Source organism: Melanaphis sacchari, unplaced genomic scaffold (assembly GCF_002803265.2).
Source record: "Melanaphis sacchari strain LSU unplaced genomic scaffold, SCAv2.0 Contig41_pilon_pilon, whole genome shotgun sequence".
Lineage (NCBI taxonomy): Eukaryota > Metazoa > Arthropoda > Insecta > Hemiptera > Aphididae > Melanaphis > Melanaphis sacchari.
The window spans coordinates 530,251-549,869 of record NW_020271269.1 but is presented as its reverse complement, the minus strand read 5'-3'; the positions used below and the strand labels follow the sequence as shown (position 1 = coordinate 549,869).

Here is a 19,619-nt window from a genome sequence, read left to right as displayed (position 1 = left end):
AATGCATCTAATAACATAAAAATATGTATATACATAAAAATATCGCAAACAGCATTATATTATATCATTCATAATTTTATTGTCCCACTGTGAAGCACATTTAAAAATGTAAGTATATTTAGTTATAATATTATATTATTCTGTAATATCATATTATTCATATTCTAGATATATTTATTTCTTGTAGCGTCAAAAACAATGGTATCTTACGTACATATAATTATAATTAGGGAACGGATTTTGATGCGCACATAATTATTTTATTTAAATAACAGAATAAATACATAAATACTAAAAATTGAGAAATAATTTTTATCGCCCTGTTCATAATATTCTATTTTATTTTGTAGGTATTAGAGCAAAATTATTTGTATATCTACTGTAATATACCTCATAGATACAATTTTTTTTCTATCTAACCAATATACAAAAAAAAAAAAAATTTAACCCAAAAAAATAAAATAAAAATTACTTTAATCACATTTTTAACTTTAGGAACGTAGCAATATATCTTAAGGCAACAGTAAAAATAATGACATAATTCATTTGTTAGTTCTAATTATAATGTAATAATATATCATATATTATATTATCCTTTGTGTATACAGACATCTTGTAGTGTGTTTAATAGATAATATGTGCATAGTGCATGCGTATGTTGAATCCATTTGTGATGTTATAATATTGTTTATTGGGGTGCAATACCACGACGTTGCAGTTAAGACTTCTATGGATATATTACGTAGCTTGTTACGGCACGTCAAGTCGTCATAGAATAATAATAATAATATATTGTTTACAGAGTAGACCACTAAGTTTTTTTCAAAAGGTTAACATTTTATTTGTCAAGTTTATATTTTTAGTTTGTTTTTTTTTTTAGCTATTCAAGAATATGCACAAATAAATTAGTCGATAACCTCGTTTATTTCACACAGTTTTTTTTTTCGTAAATTCATTGTGGAACAAATACTTTAATAACAATAACATTGTACAGACCGTTCATCGATAGCGTCGAAGAGACGAGGTTAGGTCGAACATTTCAAATTTTGTAGAAATTTTCGAAAACAATTATTATAATTGACGATAAGAACTAGCCAGGTATATAAAATAAAATGATTTTAAAAATATCCAACTATAGGTATTCTAATTATTTATGTCCATAGTTGAGCATACTGCATACTATTCATTTGCCATGTTTATTTTATAAATTACAATTTTTATGTTTATCGTGTAGCGCAATAATGTATGTTAGTCTTATTTCATTCTTAACAAAACGCGATTTAATATTTTGTTTCCGCACAGCAGTTCGAGTTGTAACCGGCGTAGGGTATAATAGTTGTGTGCAGACAATATAATATGAACGAAAACGGCTCGAGTGCTTAAGTTGTTAACAGTGTACTGCATTGTACACAATACATTATTATTGTATATACCTACACGAGGTAAAACGTAAACAATAATATTTCCAAAACCAAAATATATATATGTTTATATATATATATATATATATATACACATTTATATATATATATATATACACATTTATATATGTAACTCACCGATCGATAGGCACCGCGACCGAAGTTTTAATGCGAAATTATATATGTTTTAATCGCAACATTAATATGAGTGTACAATGAAATAACGATGATGATAATAATAATTTCCGTCGTAAAGAACAACTTCACAACGGTTTTCGCACGTTGGGATGGATAAGAGACGGTCGGGGGATGGACAATAACGTACACAGATAGGCGGAACGCATATACAAAAAGTACATAATGTAATAACATAAAGGTGCGGTATCTCGTGCGCGATGTCACGGTGCGCGGAAATATTAGTCGGGCGACGAAAACGACAGGCCCGAAAGTTTCCTCGGCGGTAAACACTAAAATACGGTTATTATTATTATTATGATATTATACATAGAGTTTCACTGCAGTTATACTATTATCATGTTGTGCGGGGCAAACGGAACGGTGGGTATATACGAGCATACCTACAGAAATACAATCGTAAAGGACGGCCGAGCGTTCGTTTAGTTAACGTTTTCAGTTTTTCGTCGCTTGCGTTTATAAAAAATGCTCATCGTTTAACGGTCACGATACTACATTGCAGTATTGGCTGTGTAGTTTTTCCACATTTGTCCGTCCGAGGTGCGCCAGTGTTTGCGACTTGGTTAGCTTAAAATCGTGTTTACAATAAATTACGCTTAGCTCGCGAATAATTTGGTTTCGTCCTAGAAGTTGACAATTTATTTATAGGTACGTTTTGATCCATGGTCTGATTCTTATTACGCTCCTCCTGTCTGCTGGGATACACTATGCAGTGTTTAGTTCTTGTGTCTTCATATTTTTGGCGTTCTGTTGATACAATAATTATTAATTATTATGCTCAACAATATAATACATTTCACGTGATTCACGTATGGGTGCATAAAGGACAGAGTTGGACGTTATTCGAATGAAATTTTATTTAGATGATTATTTAGATAACATTTTATTCAAATAAATTATTATTCGAATAATTTTTTTTACAATTATTTGAATAAAAATGTATTTGAATAATTTTCAATTATGATTATTTGAATAAAAAATTATTCGACTAAATTTCAAATATAGAAATTCGAATTATTTTCGTTTATTTTATCTTGGTAAACATAGGGTTGGTAATTAAAAACAGGCACATATTATGATACAAAATAATTGGCATTGTATTTTAAGTTACACGATTGTGAATTATTTTATTATCAGAAAAATGTAAAAATATTTTAAATAAACAAATATCTATCAATAGAAGAAAATTACTATTTTCATTATGCGCGTGTGTGTTAATATTATTGTATTGATTAGCATGTTGACCGTATTGTAGATTTTATATTTAATATAGGTGTATGTGTCGTATAACATACTTATAGTATTGTTACAGTATGGTAGGTATATTATATACAATGACAACATCAGAAAAATGTATTTGATTATAAACTATGTTTAATCAAATAAAATAACCAAAAACTATTCGTATAACTGTCTTTGAAATTTAATTGAATAATTTTTTAATCGAATAATTGTCTAGATAAAATTTTGCCCAACACTGATAAAGAGAATGTGTATTGTAAATGTGTTCTCGAGTTAAAATAGTTTAGTCTTTCGTTTAATTTTAATATTATAACTATGTAGGTTGATTTAAATTTTTTTCAAGGAAATGTATTGTTATATTATTTGGATCGTTAAAATAAAACAAAACAAAAATAGTAGAAACAATTTTAAACGTATAGAAAATAATTTATTGATAATATAAATGCTTGAGTGAACATTTCGTGTACGGTTATTCATTTTTTTAATCATAACAAAATAAAGAAATACATTTTATTAAAAACTGATTTAGCGTCAAAAATCTCGTTTTTCTTATTTTTTTTTTTTTTTTTTTGTTTTTCTGAATATCAAGAAAAGTACTGGAAATTTCATAAACAGATTTAAATGTCTAAATTACTACTAAAAATCACCTCCAAAGTTTAAAATCAAAGAGATTTTATCAAAAGTTAATGATAAACCAAAAAAAAAAATTATACGTTATAGAAAAATCAACACATAATAAATTTTTGTTTTTTAATTCTTCATTGTATAGAACGCATTTATAGTCCAATCTGCCATAAATCGAAAGCATAATTATACATAGAACTCCTGGAACTTCTATGCCTCAATGGTTATTTTAAATTATGTTATATATAAGTCGCATTGGCGCCACGTGCAGATTCTCTTTAGAAAACGTATTACTCGTATTATGTATATGCATGCGGAACGCTAATGCCATGCGATAACCGTGTGCTGATTATGTAGATTAGACGTCGTCGTTAACTTAATTTACATTGTTGTATACTTATATATTTGTATTTTGTATGTGCGCGTTATAAATTATGTAACAGTCAACGCAACTACTCGAAAACAATGTAAGGGGATAAAAAAATCATTTATACACACCACACCACACAAGACTTCGGAGCTGACATAATAAGTAGGTAACGGAATCGATTGAATAAATATTGACGGGTGCGGTCCGAACAATATTGATCGATATACCTACGTCACATTTCTAGACGTGTTTTTTTTTCATTTATTCTGTATACTATCGCTGAATTCGTCAACAATATCCCGGAACACGGCGACCGATAAGTCCAACGGCATTTGACCGTATATTTGAAATTTATATAAACTATAATATATTTATATTAATATATGAAATTTAAAATCCCAACGGTCTTTAATTAATCGACCGCATTTATCAACGTGGGAGGCGCACATGTAGTCGACTAAATGAAAATCAGCGCAAGTCACAGGCGACGTGTACAATGGTGCGGAGATACGCGTACGACCGTTTAGCGGCATAAGGTCACCACTTATTGGTAATGCAATAAAATTACCACATACACTAGCATAGGTTTATGGTAAATGGTTGTAAACATTAATTAGACTCATAAAAGGTCGGTAGATACAAACCATACACTTTATCGGTTCATCGTACATCAAAATACCGCACGTAATTTTTAATCTACAGTCGAAATGTATTTTTAACGTCGACAACTCTTACCAAATTTACCAAAAAGTGGTTCGGTAAAAAGTAAATGGATTTTTCCTGTATTTTATCTAAAGTTTGAGGTTTTTAGATTCAAACTTTTAGGATAGTTTTCTAGGTATAATGAGACACTTTGAAATCTTTAATAAACGAATATACGTATATAATACGCAATACCTCTTATAGATTTTAGAAAATGTTTGAGTTTTACATTGTATAATATTATTGTTTTATAAGTTGAATTAATAAATTTATAATATTTTATAAATAACAAGTGTTAGATATAATTTTTAATGTTTATAACGAACAGTCGATTGAACCGTAACAAATAGAACGGCATCATTGTCTGGCGAAAAATATTGCGAGCTTTGGTCAAACGCATTTTTAAGCACTGTGTCAACCTCGGAATATTCGGTTGTTGTTGCTTTTGTTATTATTATTATTATTATTATCGTTACATCGTTTTGAAGGCTTTCGAAAAGTACTGGGCGAGGGCGGTAGCACGAACGGCGTGCGAATCGTTTCCCGACAAATCAGGAGTGACTGATCGATGGGGCGAGAAGGCGGTAGAGCTACACGAAAATGAGGTGGGGGTGGTTTTCAGCGATGAAGGGATGGGGGACAGAAACCTCCGGAAAAACAATAGAGACTGTGTAAACAAACGATAACGTTACCATGGCTACCATGAAGGCGGTGGCCGACCCTATTATAAGCGGTAAATAATTGTGTTTACCTATGTATATATATATATATAATATAAGCAATAACAATAATAATAATAATAATAATAATAGGTAATAAACAAAAATATTCAAAATAATATTTTTAATTTGTCAGTTCACTTTCCGATTTCTGTAAATGTATAATATTTTTTGTAATATTAATACATTATACTAAACGGACGGCCGGTAAAATAATATCATTTCGAGATGAGTTAAGGTTTTTTACAGTATTTTCTCATTGGATGAGTAAAGTAGATTCCTGTCGAGGCTGCAGCAAGTATCAAGTATACCGGTAGCCCAAATACCGTCCGGGTATATACCTACATATTAAAATATCGTATACCGTATCGCAATACGTCGTATAATATTTCAGAAATATACACTACGATTTACGAGTATAATATGCGTTATGATAATGATAATGATAATAACAATAAAATTCGACGTGTTGGCAGCTCCAACTAGACGGTCGTGGTGTTATATACGAGAACATTAAATTTCGACATGTGCGAGTGTATACTGTTTACCCAACGTGAGAAGACAGGAATACGTCTTAATATACGATACTACCCTTAAACTATTTCTCGAGCACACGCATAATACTCATGCATGTGCACTTACTCGAAACTATAGATCATTAGCTTAACATTCAAGGTTAGGATCAAAATTAAAAATATGACTAAATCCGTGGTAGTCAACGGAACCGCCAATGAACCCTACGGCCGTCGTCGTTGGTTCCGAACTTTTTGTTACTTTAACAAATTCTGATAATCAAACGACCGAGTGGATTGGGAAGGATTGAATATCGGTTTCTGGTTCAGTGTCAGGTATTTCTTCAGATGCTAAGATGACGAGCCTTGCGTAGTGAAGTATACAAAATCTGTTGACCATTGTCGGACTAGGTTTTTTTTGGGCCGAATAAATTTGAAAGAGCCAATTCAATGTAAAACGTTACTTATAAAGTTATAAGCATATATTAGCAACAATTATTAATATCAGTGAGTGTAATAATTTTTAGATAGGTACTCTAAATACGAGTTTTATACTAATTTTAAAGTTTGTGTAAAACCAAAATAGTTAAATACAATATTACTATTAGTAGATACATTAAATTTAATAACTCAGAAACTACTCGTTCAAATTTCGATTTAAATACATGTACATTTTCAAAACAATCATCTGCTAAGCAATTTAAAATAATAAAAAAAAAAGTTCTCGTTTGAAGGAAATAACGCGAGGCACTTTTTTAAATATCTTATAAAAAAAATCATTTAAGTAAAATATGAAAATAGGATCCTATTATAAGTGTAATAAAAATCAGAGTTTGAAAAACTGCATTATTAAAAATAAAAAGAGGGTTAGGACCCAGCATATTAGGCGAGTCACTCTGTACATACGATTACCCTAAGGTGTATACTGTATGCTATATATACATTATTATGTGAGACGACGACGACGACGACGTTACCTTAGCGACCGTTTCCATCCGACCGTATCGCCGCGACGTGTCATTACTGTAATATATTATTATAATCGTTTATATTTTATATAGGCTCTACCGTTACGACGAGTGGGCGTAGTCAGAGGGAAGGAGTATAACTCTGTTATATAATATTATACCGTCACACAGAATCCTTTTCTCTATGTCACTTCGGATACGGCGCGCGATAGTTACGTATACCGTTGTTAAATCACATCTGTGCACAGTAAACCTGCAAAATATGCGTAATTATAATATTATTAGGATGTATCTTCGGTATGCCGTTTCGATAAATATCTATGATCCCTTTTTATTATGCGCATTGTCCTGTGGCGAGTGAATATAATATTATTGATTTAGCCGTTGTGCGCGCAATCGGTCGGCAATGGTTTCCCATCGGTTTATAATCACAACAACGGTTTATTATTATTGTCATTATTACGTGACGTCATTATTTTCGGGACACACACACATTATGTGTGTACCCACAGATAATATAAATACGGACCCGATCTCGTCTTGACATTTTTCCGGCGTATTTAATCCAATATAGCGATGACGTATGACGTACATAGCGAATTAGCGGACCAAACTATTGTTTGGTACCGACCCTGGTAAACAAATGTTTGATTTCGTTATACGTAAAATCGACGGAATGAGAGAACTAATTAATTATATTCAACAGTTGGACACGGTGTGTGCCTATTATATTCACCATATTATTATACGGACGGTCGGAAAATTAATAAAAAACAAATCATACACAAAACAATATTATATTGTGTACTAATTTACATGCATATTGTATAAATATTATTATCATCAGTCACGAGAACGGTATTTAGCCTGCAATCGCTGTAGTATGTTCGCTTTTACAGCCGACACTCCTTACAGTTTCAAATTAGTTTTATATTTTTACACTGAAAATGGAAGTAAAATACTGTACACAATTCATTGCAATAAACTTAATTTATCAAAATAAATATTATTATACCTATTATACAAACCCCGTGGATAGGAACGCTTTGCGTTAACTTGTACAAATAACGAATGCCATTTGTTTTCCAGGAAAATGAAATTGGATTGTGTAAGTACAAATAATAATCTAGTTGAGTCGTTTGAATTTTTAATGGAATATTTTATGACTTTCTGCATAAAAGAAAATCAGTCGGAGAAACTAAAAAATAGTTTCACGCTGCGGCGAGATATTTCCTTATTCGGTAATCATTAAAAAAAGTAGAAAAAAAAACGGTGCTCATGATAAACCTGTATTCGACGAAAACGCGTAAACTTTATCGGTCGTTTGAATCACGTAGGTGTTTATAAAATAAATGTATAAAAAAAAAAAATAAAGGCAACTCAATAAATTAGTCATCGCTGTCGTCGGAACGACGTTTCGACGTCTCTTTTAAGATTCATTCAAACACGACCCTTATAACGTCGGCGCGCAATGGCGGAGAAACTGCGTAGTTACAATAATATAGTACGCGTCGCGCGGCGATTCTTTGAAAACAAAAAAAGTTACCCCTCCGGAAGCGCAACCGACTTCGTATAAACACGCCTTGGCGGTGGGTATAAAATGTTGCACACTTGTACACGGACCGCAGAAACGCGGTGTTTTGCGGTGAACGACATTGTAAGTATAAAAATAAAATCCCCATTCTTACATTATTTGCCCGATATGTAGTTTAACTGCACACGACGGATACAACTCCGGTGGTTGATGGCACGTCATCCACGCCGCGGCCGTACCGTTCTTTTTCCCAAGTCTCTGAGGTATTTATGCAAGCGTTCTTCAATTTTCGGAACACGACACAATATAATATATTAACAGAGTATTGTACTACGCACATGAGATATTGTATACCTATTGTTGTAATAAAAACGTCGTGCATCTGTTAGAATAGATATTCGCCCGACGTCCGGAACCGCACTCTCCCTGTTGACACAAAATTATCACAAAGCTATTTAGACACACCGATGCCAATTTTTCCGTGGATTGAGATACACTAAAACCGAGTACATATCATAACATCACGTGTAGCAACACATTTTATGATTTTTCGTGTTTTCCAGGGAAAAGTTTCAGCTATAGTGTCGTTGTAAATATATCTAAACATTATTTTGTATATTTTATAGATTTAAAATAATTACTACCTATTCATAATTTTATTGTCGTCCGAGAAAGTTATACACGCGGGAAAATATCATACCTACAGCTATTGATTAACTGACATATATTATTGGTAACCGTCACTATTATCGGAATGATCAATAGCTATTTCATTCGAAATTTTAATCCGTTTATTGTAACAGTCCACTCCGTAACCGGAAAAATATGCGATTGTCTTGTATTTAAATAGTCTATCGACAACGCCGTGTGGCCGTAGTATTATTGTTGCAAAACAAAAAATAAATAAGAAAAATAGTTGGGCCTGTGAATGGTGGGATCAATACACATATTATATGATTGGCTGTTATTATATTATTATGAACTAACATATTATAGTTAAATTCGCGCATATAATTTACACAATAATATTAAATCTAAAATCATGTATTTGAGATGGTTTTAGACGATTCGAATATTTTGTCGGTTCAGGTGTCACGGCCACCCGTGTAGAGTACGACTGTTTTAAATGTATTATATCACTAACTACGTCATTTTGATGCATCGAAAAAACGAAATCAAAAGACTGGTGATACGTCTTATTAAACATTTAAACCTTCACGCCGGGACGGAAATAAGTGTAAATTCGCGTTATAATAGCGTGATCGAGCCGGTTGCGCGAGATTGACAAAATGATACCAAAACACCGTATTTTTTCGTATGACAACGGCAGTGTACTCGTAAATCGTGAAAGCTTAAACTTTATATTTTATTTTTTTTTTCAAAAAGATACCAACATGTTTTAATTATACTAATGCCACTTGCCGTTGTTGAATAACAATAAAAAAAAAAATTAAAAATACTTTATACACCATAATACCGTATATGTGTATAATAGATTAAAATGTTCAATTATAATACTTAAAATATATTACGATAAAATATACACATCGTTGGTGGGCTCTCGAATTTTAGATCTTTTTATTTTTAAATAATTATATTTGCTTTACAACGCGTTTTAAATTAAAAGCGCATACAAACCGCGAGAGCAAACAAACATAAATGGGCAACGCCGCATAAAAAAATCGCAAGAAATCGTATATGAATAAAACGTATAATATTAACAGAGGGTTTTTCCGTCGGTGGACGTTATCGCGTAATTTCTTGCTGTTGTCGTATTTAGTTAATCTACCAAATTTATAAATATATTTTATAATTTATAAATAATATTATTACTACCTAAATGAAAATATTACGCTTCGTTTGAAATATTTGAAATCATATCGAACAAGATATTTATATCAAATTAACGATATACAAGTTTTTGTCTATTGATAACTTCACGGTTTCGCGAAATTTTCCGAATCGTCGCGTCTCCCCCCCCCCCCTCCCTCCCACCCCCCGATCGGAGCCGTGACCATAAACTATACGACTAATTTTTATGTAACGATAATCGTTTACGCACACACAAGTTCTTCGTAGGTACTACAATAATAATAATCATACTAATCTAGTGGTGTTCGACTGTTTGTTGTTCGCAGGCGAGAATGTTGCCGGAATTCATGATGCCGACTGAGGACGATGAGGACATCAGCGTTAGCGGCGACGAGGTGCAGCAGCGACGAGCGACGACCAGGACAAGGTCAGCGGCGACGGAGTCGTCGACGAGCGTCGGCAGGAGGGCGCGGCGGCGGCGGTGGCGGCGGCGGTTGCGTCGGAGGCGGCTCGAAAAAGTCCAAGTCCTCCTCCGACCACTGCGGCGGTTCGAAAAACGGAGGCAGCGGCAAACCGCGGCGCGCCCGGACGGCGTTCACGTACGAACAGCTGGTGGCGCTCGAGAACAAGTTCAAGACGACGCGGTACCTGTCGGTGTGCGAGCGGCTGAACCTGGCGCTGTCGCTGTCGCTCACCGAGACCCAGGTGAAGATATGGTTCCAGAACAGGCGGACCAAGTGGAAGAAGCAGAACCCCGGGCTGGACGTGAACAGCCCGACGGTGCCGCCGCCCGGGCCGGCCGGGTCGTCGGCCACCGGCGGCCCGCCGTTCTTCCACCCGCTCGCCTATTCGGCCGCGCACCACTACCAGACGCAGAGCTACTCGGCCGCCGCGGCCGCCGCGTACTTCCATCACCTGGGCGCGCACCACTCCACCATCGGCGGCCACCACCCGCCGTCGTAATGGCCCGCGCCCGTTCCCGTTCCTATTTTATATAATTATGATGATATGCAATACGGATCGCAACGCGAAAAGCGACCGCTGCCGTCGTCCACGGCGGCCGCCGGCGAGATCTCAAAACAATATAATATTTAATGATGACGATAATAATATAATAATATATAATAATAGTTACGCGTGCGATGTAGTCGCGAGAGGAAGTCGCCGTAAAACCGGAAACGAGTTCGCGGCGCCGGCAGTAACGATACATAATATACGGTACCGCAGTCGCCGGCCCGTGGTGTCAGGTACTGGCCACATCACTGCTGCTGCTGCTGCTGCTGCTGCACGGATTGACGCGTGTGTGGGTGTGTGTGGGGAGTGTGGTGGTCAGTGTGTACGTCTTAACGGGGGGGGGGGGGGTCTTAAATTTCTAGTCCATTTTTTCCGACCGTTTTAACGCACATCTTTCGACGACGACGAGTACTTGCAGAGGTTTTGAAATACATATATCTATTTTATATTTTTATCGTTATAAACGTGTGTTCATAAACGACAACGTATACGCGTGTTCGGTTATTTTCAAATACGCAACGACGAACATTTTTCGGTACATATCCAGATTTATTTATTTTTTCGTTTTGTTTTATTACAATGCATTACAATTTTTATCCTCGGAACTTTCAACTCGTCGACTTGTTCGGTTAATGTACTCGATTACTATGATCTCCCCCCCCCCCAAAAAAAAAAAAAAGAGAAGTGAATCCAACAGACGGCGACCACTGTGATATGTGCTCTAATCTTTAAAACGTCGTTATGATAACATGTGCGGTGGTCCTGTCTCGCGCACTTCTCTTACGTCACATAACCGTTTGCCGAGTATTCGCGGTATACCTATTCAATGTTGTATCGATATTACCGGTAAAGCCGTGAATAACCACTCTGCACCCACCACGTCTCATTATATACTTGTATTGTGTTATGTTTTCGCGTGTAATGATATTGTCACGTCGTCGCGCGATGTCATATTATATATAGCTAATGTTTTCCGTACACCTCTTCTGCGCCCGCCCCCGCAAATCTGTATGATAGTATGTATATTTGGTACTTATGTGTAAACTATTGCAAATTGTACGTCTTATTCTTGTTATCATAACATATAATATTGATATAATGTATTGAACAACAACGGAAACGGTCATTCGCGGTGATCCGGTGAACCGTTTCCGCAACAGTCGAGCGATCGACACGTACAAAAGTATAATATATATTATTGTGTATCCGCGTAATTTAATAGTGTTGTTACCGTACTGACGATATGTTATGTACCAATATGTCATGTAAGTAGTAAAAAAATCCGGCCGGGCCTTACAAAACGTATCGGTTACTTTTCGAGCCGAACCTTAAGGTTACCTATATTATTACAGGGTGTTTCATCTGTGTGTGGATCCATACAAGCTTTGAGTATGATATCCTGTCGGAGAGTGAATTCGAAATCAAGTGTTTGATTCATATGTGTCTACGTGGGTTTTGAGGGTGCCTTCTAATTATCCGATAGAAATTATTTTTTATTAAAATAACAATTTAATAATTTATCATTTTTTTTTAATTTATAAGTACATACTCGTAATATTTAATTTTTATTTCGATTTGAAATCAAACCCCCTTATTGTAAACCCAATACCTCAATTTTTTATTAATAACTTGGTTTTTGATATTTTACGGTATCGCGTACCATTCCGGTGCCAGAAATCTTAAAAATGCTCATGACATATACTTACCCAAAATATAAGGGTTTTGAGAACAACAATTCGTATGTAATATTTTACGACAAGTTAGTTTGAAATTGAATAAGTTAGAAAAATACACTCGGTACCTTTTAGAATCCTACGTTATTCACGTAACACAGAGAAGGTTTTCGATTGCGCTCAATTGACATGAAATCATTATCTAAGTTTGTACGGAATAACCTGAATCACTCTGCAGTATGCATTGTCAATACATCTCGTGTAAACTCATGAAATAATATATGTATATTTTATATTATTGTTGTTTCGTTAATCTGTTTTTATGTTTATTGTTTATATTATTATTATTAGAATTATTATTAATATTATTATTATTACACACACTTTGGCCAATTCGGGCAGAAGTATTATCGAAACAGTTTTTTTGTTTGATTTTATCACATATCCGATCTGCGAATGCCCCTCAATTATTACATTTTGCAATATAATATCAATTTAATATAAAATATTACTATTTTTATACTCATTATTATTGTTAGATATAATATTATATTGTTCATTAATCGTGTTCTTTTTTTTTTTTTTATGATTTTTGGCTTTTAACCAACAACAAAATATCAAAAACATTTGATGCATTTAAACCATAAATTATATTATATTATTGTACCTACGTTATTGTATCGTCAAAATATCGATTTAGCTGCGGTTTGTGAACTATAAACACTATCACGCCGCATAGTCGAATCGGTATTTATTTTTTTTGTTTCCCATACGTACTACAAATATATTATAATTATAACATTTTAATATAGGCGTGTACCTACACATACATATTATATTGTACTATAGATTATCATCGTAGGATTAGGTCGGTTTTTATTGTTTGTTCGGTACTCGTAAGTATTGCTATATGTGTAAATAAACTATGATAATATATGATATTATTATATTATGTTCGTTGTAAATTACTACCACATGTACAGTAATAAATTATGAAAAATAAACGGACTACCTATTATGTTCGCTCGTAAGCACTCTTGTTTTCATTTGGCCCATCCCCCTCGCGGCTGCGCACCCGATACCCGCAATATCATATTATTTTATATCATACGTACGTACCCCAAATAGCGGCGACACATGTGTCCGTACATAAACATTATATAATGTTACATATTAGCGGTTGTTATTCTAGCACTTTTTTTTCTCTCTCTCTCTGTGCGCTAAATCCACAAGGGATTAAATAAGCGTAATTTAAAAAAAAAAACATCGACCGCCTAGTCATTATAATATATTAATAAAAAAACGTGTAAGGCGTATTATAAACGGCGGGTGTCTGTGTACATAAATCATTTTTTATTGGACTACTTTATTATTTTATATAACGATCACGCTCGCCGGCGATCTCTCGGGAGACCGCACGCAACGCGTGATAAAATGTAAGTAGATCGATGATGTACGTAATGTATAAACGGGTGTCGGCGATAAAACACTACGGCAATCGTGTTGAATAGTTTTGCACTGAAACCTTATGGATAGGTTACGAGTACTGTTGTTCCAACGGATGGCCAGAAAAATATTATTTTTTTTACTCTGACTGCCTATGATCAATTGTAGTTGAAAAAAACTCTATGAATCACTTTTATGTGCCTAAACTATTTATTTTTTTCTAATAATTACAAGTACAATGTACATCATGGTGTGTATTTATACATATATATATATATATATATATATATATATAATGACTTGTAGACAACAGACGAAAAGTTATCCCACTTACTTTTTAGTAGCAATATTGTAAACTGCATTACGACGAGTCCTACACGCCATAATATGTAAGTGCCATGAATATACCGGGATACCCGATATTTATAGACCCAAGTGGTACGGAACTGTATTTAACAGCAAAACCAAGTGCGGTCATTGGTATTAGTCATAGTGATTGAAAATATTGTAATACTATCACTTGGAATTTAATTTTAAAAGAGGTTGAAAAAAAACTGTGTATGTAAACAGTAAACATAAAGGATCACATGTTACAAAATCGTTGAGAAAACCTGGTAAAGAACGACTGCATGTTGAACATAATATTCGTTTGCTACAGCGGAAAACAGTCAGTTTATACGGTCCATTGTTTGAACTACATAATGCGAACACTTTGCACGGTCGGATGAAAATGTTCATTTCAAAATTAGGACACTTGGTATTATTATATAAATAAAGCGTGTACTGTAAATATAAGTTGTATACTTAAATAACGAGTGTATATGATGTCAATTATTAAAATGTAAATATTAAAATAAAGTAAAAAAGTCGATAAAAATGTTATGAAATATAGTAAACCACTGACAAGTCAAAATAACCAAAGTTTGTTTTTAATTTACTACCTACCATATTATCGAAAGTCGTGCTAAAAGGTAAATTAAAAATATGTAAAAATAAATATAAATAAAAAAATAATAATGAAAAAAAATCTACACGTACCTATGATAGATGGAATTTTAAAATTCAAAATTGGTTAATTAATTAATTTATTTATTTATTTTTTTATTTTTTTTTTTTTTTAATATTGGTTACATACTATTTACATATAATCATCACCAGCACTGGATTTTTTTGTCTTTTTGAAGTCTGCTATTGCCATATTCGTCTAATTGTATTGCTCGCAAAACTGTTCAAATATTCGAATTAGTTATTCCTACTAATTTATTGAACGAATTATTTCACCCTTTTCTGAAATTATTCGTTCGATGAAATGAGATTATTGACATATTACATTCCAAACAGAAAGAGGGTACCGTACGTTTTTGTTATTATCATTAGTATTATATGTTCTGTAAAAGTATGAAATAAGAGGTAGTAACTCCGAGTAAAAATGTTGTATACGTATGACTAATTTAGACCAAAATATCGTTGATAAGTAAAAACACTAATGAATTCATTTTTTACGCTCTATGGTAATCCGTTAATATTCTTTGTACAATTATGCTAATCCACATTGCTGAATTTAATATCATAATTTTATTTATATTTTATGATATAATTTGACTGGCGTAAGATAAAGAAGCAAACTTGTATCTAGATTCTAGATTCCATTAAAATTTCGATTTATTACATTTAGGTACGTCTAACTCATAATGTATAATGATTCGCTAACACTTAAGGGTAGTTGAGGTTTGAACAGATGCTACAACGAGATCCAATAAAATTTTACGATACGTATCTGCCAATTTATCTGAAAATAAGACATAAACACAAGTCCTGCCATTTCTTTCAAATTCTGCTCGTACATTGTATAATTGAGTGTACTGGAACATTAAATGTGCTATTTATGAACCATACACGTATTTGATGAAGAGAAAATAAGAAAAAACTCCTTCATCTATAGCGAAAATTAAAATTCGATTTCTGTTATCATAAATTAAAAGATTGACTTGCTGTTCATTGTAGTTTTCCATTTATCTAGTAATGAAAAAAAAAGATTTATGGGCTCTCTCGTCAGGAACGTGTTTGCATCCTACACCTATAATCGTAGGTACATCATTAAGCACCAAAATTTCTCAATTCTGAACAAACCGCACCTATAGTGAAACATCAATTTATAAAATAAATAATTTTTTTATCATATTCATGTGATAGAAGAATTTAATTTGTACTTTCTTTATTACTAGTTGCGCATTGCTTCATATCAGTTTTCGTGTTGTTGATGTCGCAGAATTTTGTGACAGCAAATTATGTTGGATTCTGGTTATGTGATATAAACTTAATAAAAACATTAAGTATACTAAGCTCATCAAAATCTACTCAGAGATATTATAATTTATGCCACGTCGACGACGATGGACTTTCGGGTTCATGTTCATTCCAAAAAAAGTTCGATTTTGAAGACTGTACACCATCGACGACAAACGAAACTTATATCGTTCTGTTTTTATACTATATTATAGCCTCGTGAAAACACATTTACGTACATACAACATGCAACGTACATAATAGTAATAACTCCGACATGTGTTAAGCATAGACGAATCGGCTTTAACGTTTTTACCAATGTTTGAATCCTAAAATAAATATCGACTTAAATTGTTTTGATAACGTACTCGCTGCAGTGTGTATCGTTATTTTGTCAAAGAAAACACTTTCTGGTGAAATATTAATGTAAAAATGTATTTATGGAACAATTTTCATCACATTACGAGTTTAAGTGCACAGTGCTGTTTAATGTTTACGTTTTCTGCAGTGTTCTATGTCTATGTGTGGATTTCGAACTCATATTGCCCGCAGCACAGTTGGGTGCTTTCTAAAAATCTCGGAGCAACCTTTATGCCACATACACTAATTATAGTTTCTATTTTATATAACTATGAATTACAATCAAACAAACTTTTATTGTTTTAAGAAAAAAAAAAATTAAATTATTTTTACCTTGATTGTTTTTAAAATGTATAACTAAATAGAAACAATTATAACACATAAATATGTGATTGTGTAGGTATAATAACAATTTAAAAACAATATCAAACTATTAACATTAAAATATATAAAATCAGTGGCGTATTTACAAACTTATTATTTTTTTTCTGGGAGGGGGTCTGTGATTATATTTTATACTTCAAAGGGGTCCATGGACCAGAAAAGTTAAGAATCTATGCTTTAAGGTATCCCTAATCTTAGCTCATGGTACTTAAATTCAAAATCGGTGTTTTCAATAAAAGCTTTAAGTAGTATAAAGCAATTGTATTACAATTTAATAGTATTGTAACTTGTAAGTTATAAGTTTATAATCAATGGTTAATCTGAAAATATTATTAATGTTAAGGCTTTGTAATCATAAAGTTAATTAAAAATTAAAATTTAAGCATTTATATTCTACAGTATTTCAAGTTTAAGTTATTTATTCGACATTATTTGTTAAACACAATTTTTTATTTTAATATTCTATATTATTTAAAACAACATGATTTTATCAAATTACATAATAACACAAATTAAACGTCTTCACAATTCTAACATGTATAGTTTTCATCGGAAATTATAGTGTATTTAATATTTACAGTAATGTATTATTTGTCTAAGTGTAGTAGTCATATATAGATATCATTTAAAATGTTTAAACAGTGATAAATATTATGAACACAAATATTGAACTCCAAACAAAAATACATTGAAATTCAAATAAAAGTAAAACAAGTAAAACGCAATACAATAAAATTGAATGTATTTTGATTCGACTAGAATAATACAATTCTACAAGAATAGTGAATTAATTACGATTTATCGTACCAGATTGTATATGAATTATTTATACATTCATTTTTCTTCTTCTATAAAACACAACTTTATTTTAGAACTGTTTATATTTTTTGAAAACAGCTTGCTAAAATAATATTCTGACTATAATCGTTTGAAAAATATTTATCGTTATAAGTATACTTTTTTAAGAGGTTTTCAATCAAAGTGTGATTTGGAATTCGATAAAATATAAATTTATTTCACTCATTTGCTTTAGAATTGTTGCTGAAAGGCCTATTATGAGTTTCAGAAAATGTCAAATGTCAACATATTATATAATTTTATATCGAAAAAGTTGAATTTGTATTGTGTTTGATACTACGATATGCAAAAATCAATTTATTATTGGTAGAACTTCCCAAGGGTGTTGTATTTATAATAGATGGAACTGACTTTATGCATTACAATTCTTTCTCAATACGAATTAATCAAAAACCCTATTGACATAATTTATTTATACAACTACTTTCAAAAATTAATTATAGTACATAATAATTATAGTAAGATTTGAAATAAATATAATATTCTTATTACTAAACCAATAAAACAACAATAACTAGACCACAAAAACATTTTAAAATGTCTATAGATATTTTAAGATCCTTATCATTTACCACTATAGTTATTAATAATTATTAGCAATGATAAATTCACTGAAAATCATTGAAAATAACAATATTATATGATAAACAACTCAACACATAATATTTTAAATAATAATAATAATAATACATTTATTAGTTTACAATACTTTATTAAATGTATGCGAGTAAGTATATACGGTATATAAATGGTTATGAATAAAAAATAAATAAAACCAATTATTTATTTGTCATTTCAAAATGCAAGTATCTTGTTTCCAATAAGTCCCGGAGGCCGTTTTATATTACAGTGCGTATAATATTTAATTTAAAAATTACTCTCAGCTTTTCTTCAACTTTTATGATATATCATTTATATATACATAATACATACCTATACAAAATTCATAGGCTATTGATTTCCGTATTTGTCTTCTCGATGTGTTTCGTCGCATATAATGTTTACAGAAATATAATAACAATTCAAATCACTATACTAACAACGTGACTTAGAAATATTACGATACCTATAATAAATAATTGATTAAATACTAACCAAATTATCGTAATTTACATATAATTGATTAGGTTATTCTAATACCCGTAAATAGTACGAACTTACTACCTCTCGTTTGATAGTAACATGCCTACTGTTAATTATTATCATCCACACGTTGTGCAAGTTTTTTTGAGAGGGAGGGGTGGAAAAGGGTGCTCAGAATAATTACAGTTAAGATAACTTGACTTTTTTTTTAGTTGAAAATATGTATAAAAAATGTACGCTCAGCGTTTCGAGTGGAACGATAAATGTATTGATTTTACAATGATGTGTTGAATTTTATTTCTATTTTCTATTTCTGAAAACACTGCTTCTAGTAAAAAAAAAAAATGATCCAATCATCAACTTCGAAAGAGGTTTCTGGTAACAAATTAGATCTAGTTTTTACTTTGGTTGGTCAA

At 32.2% G+C, this 19,619-nt stretch overlaps 1 protein-coding gene across 1 annotated transcript; it reads left to right on the top strand.

Moving 5' to 3' along the window:
• The first annotated feature begins 10,465 nt into the window (after positions 1 to 10,465).
• Positions 10,466 to 13,295, top strand: LOC112597456 (homeobox protein slou-like). The gene has a single exon (XM_025343513.1). It carries the CDS (start codon positions 10,466 to 10,468, stop codon positions 11,060 to 11,062), a length of 597 nt encoding a protein of 198 aa, XP_025199298.1. The 3' UTR covers positions 11,063 to 13,295.
• The last annotated feature ends 6,324 nt before the right edge of the window (positions 13,296 to 19,619 follow it).

What these genes read in the sequence shown, in the direction of transcription:
- LOC112597456 (XM_025343513.1), top strand. Translation starts at nt 10,466, where the DNA reads ATGAGGACATCAGCGTTAGCGGCGACGAGGTGCAGCAGCGACGAGCGA.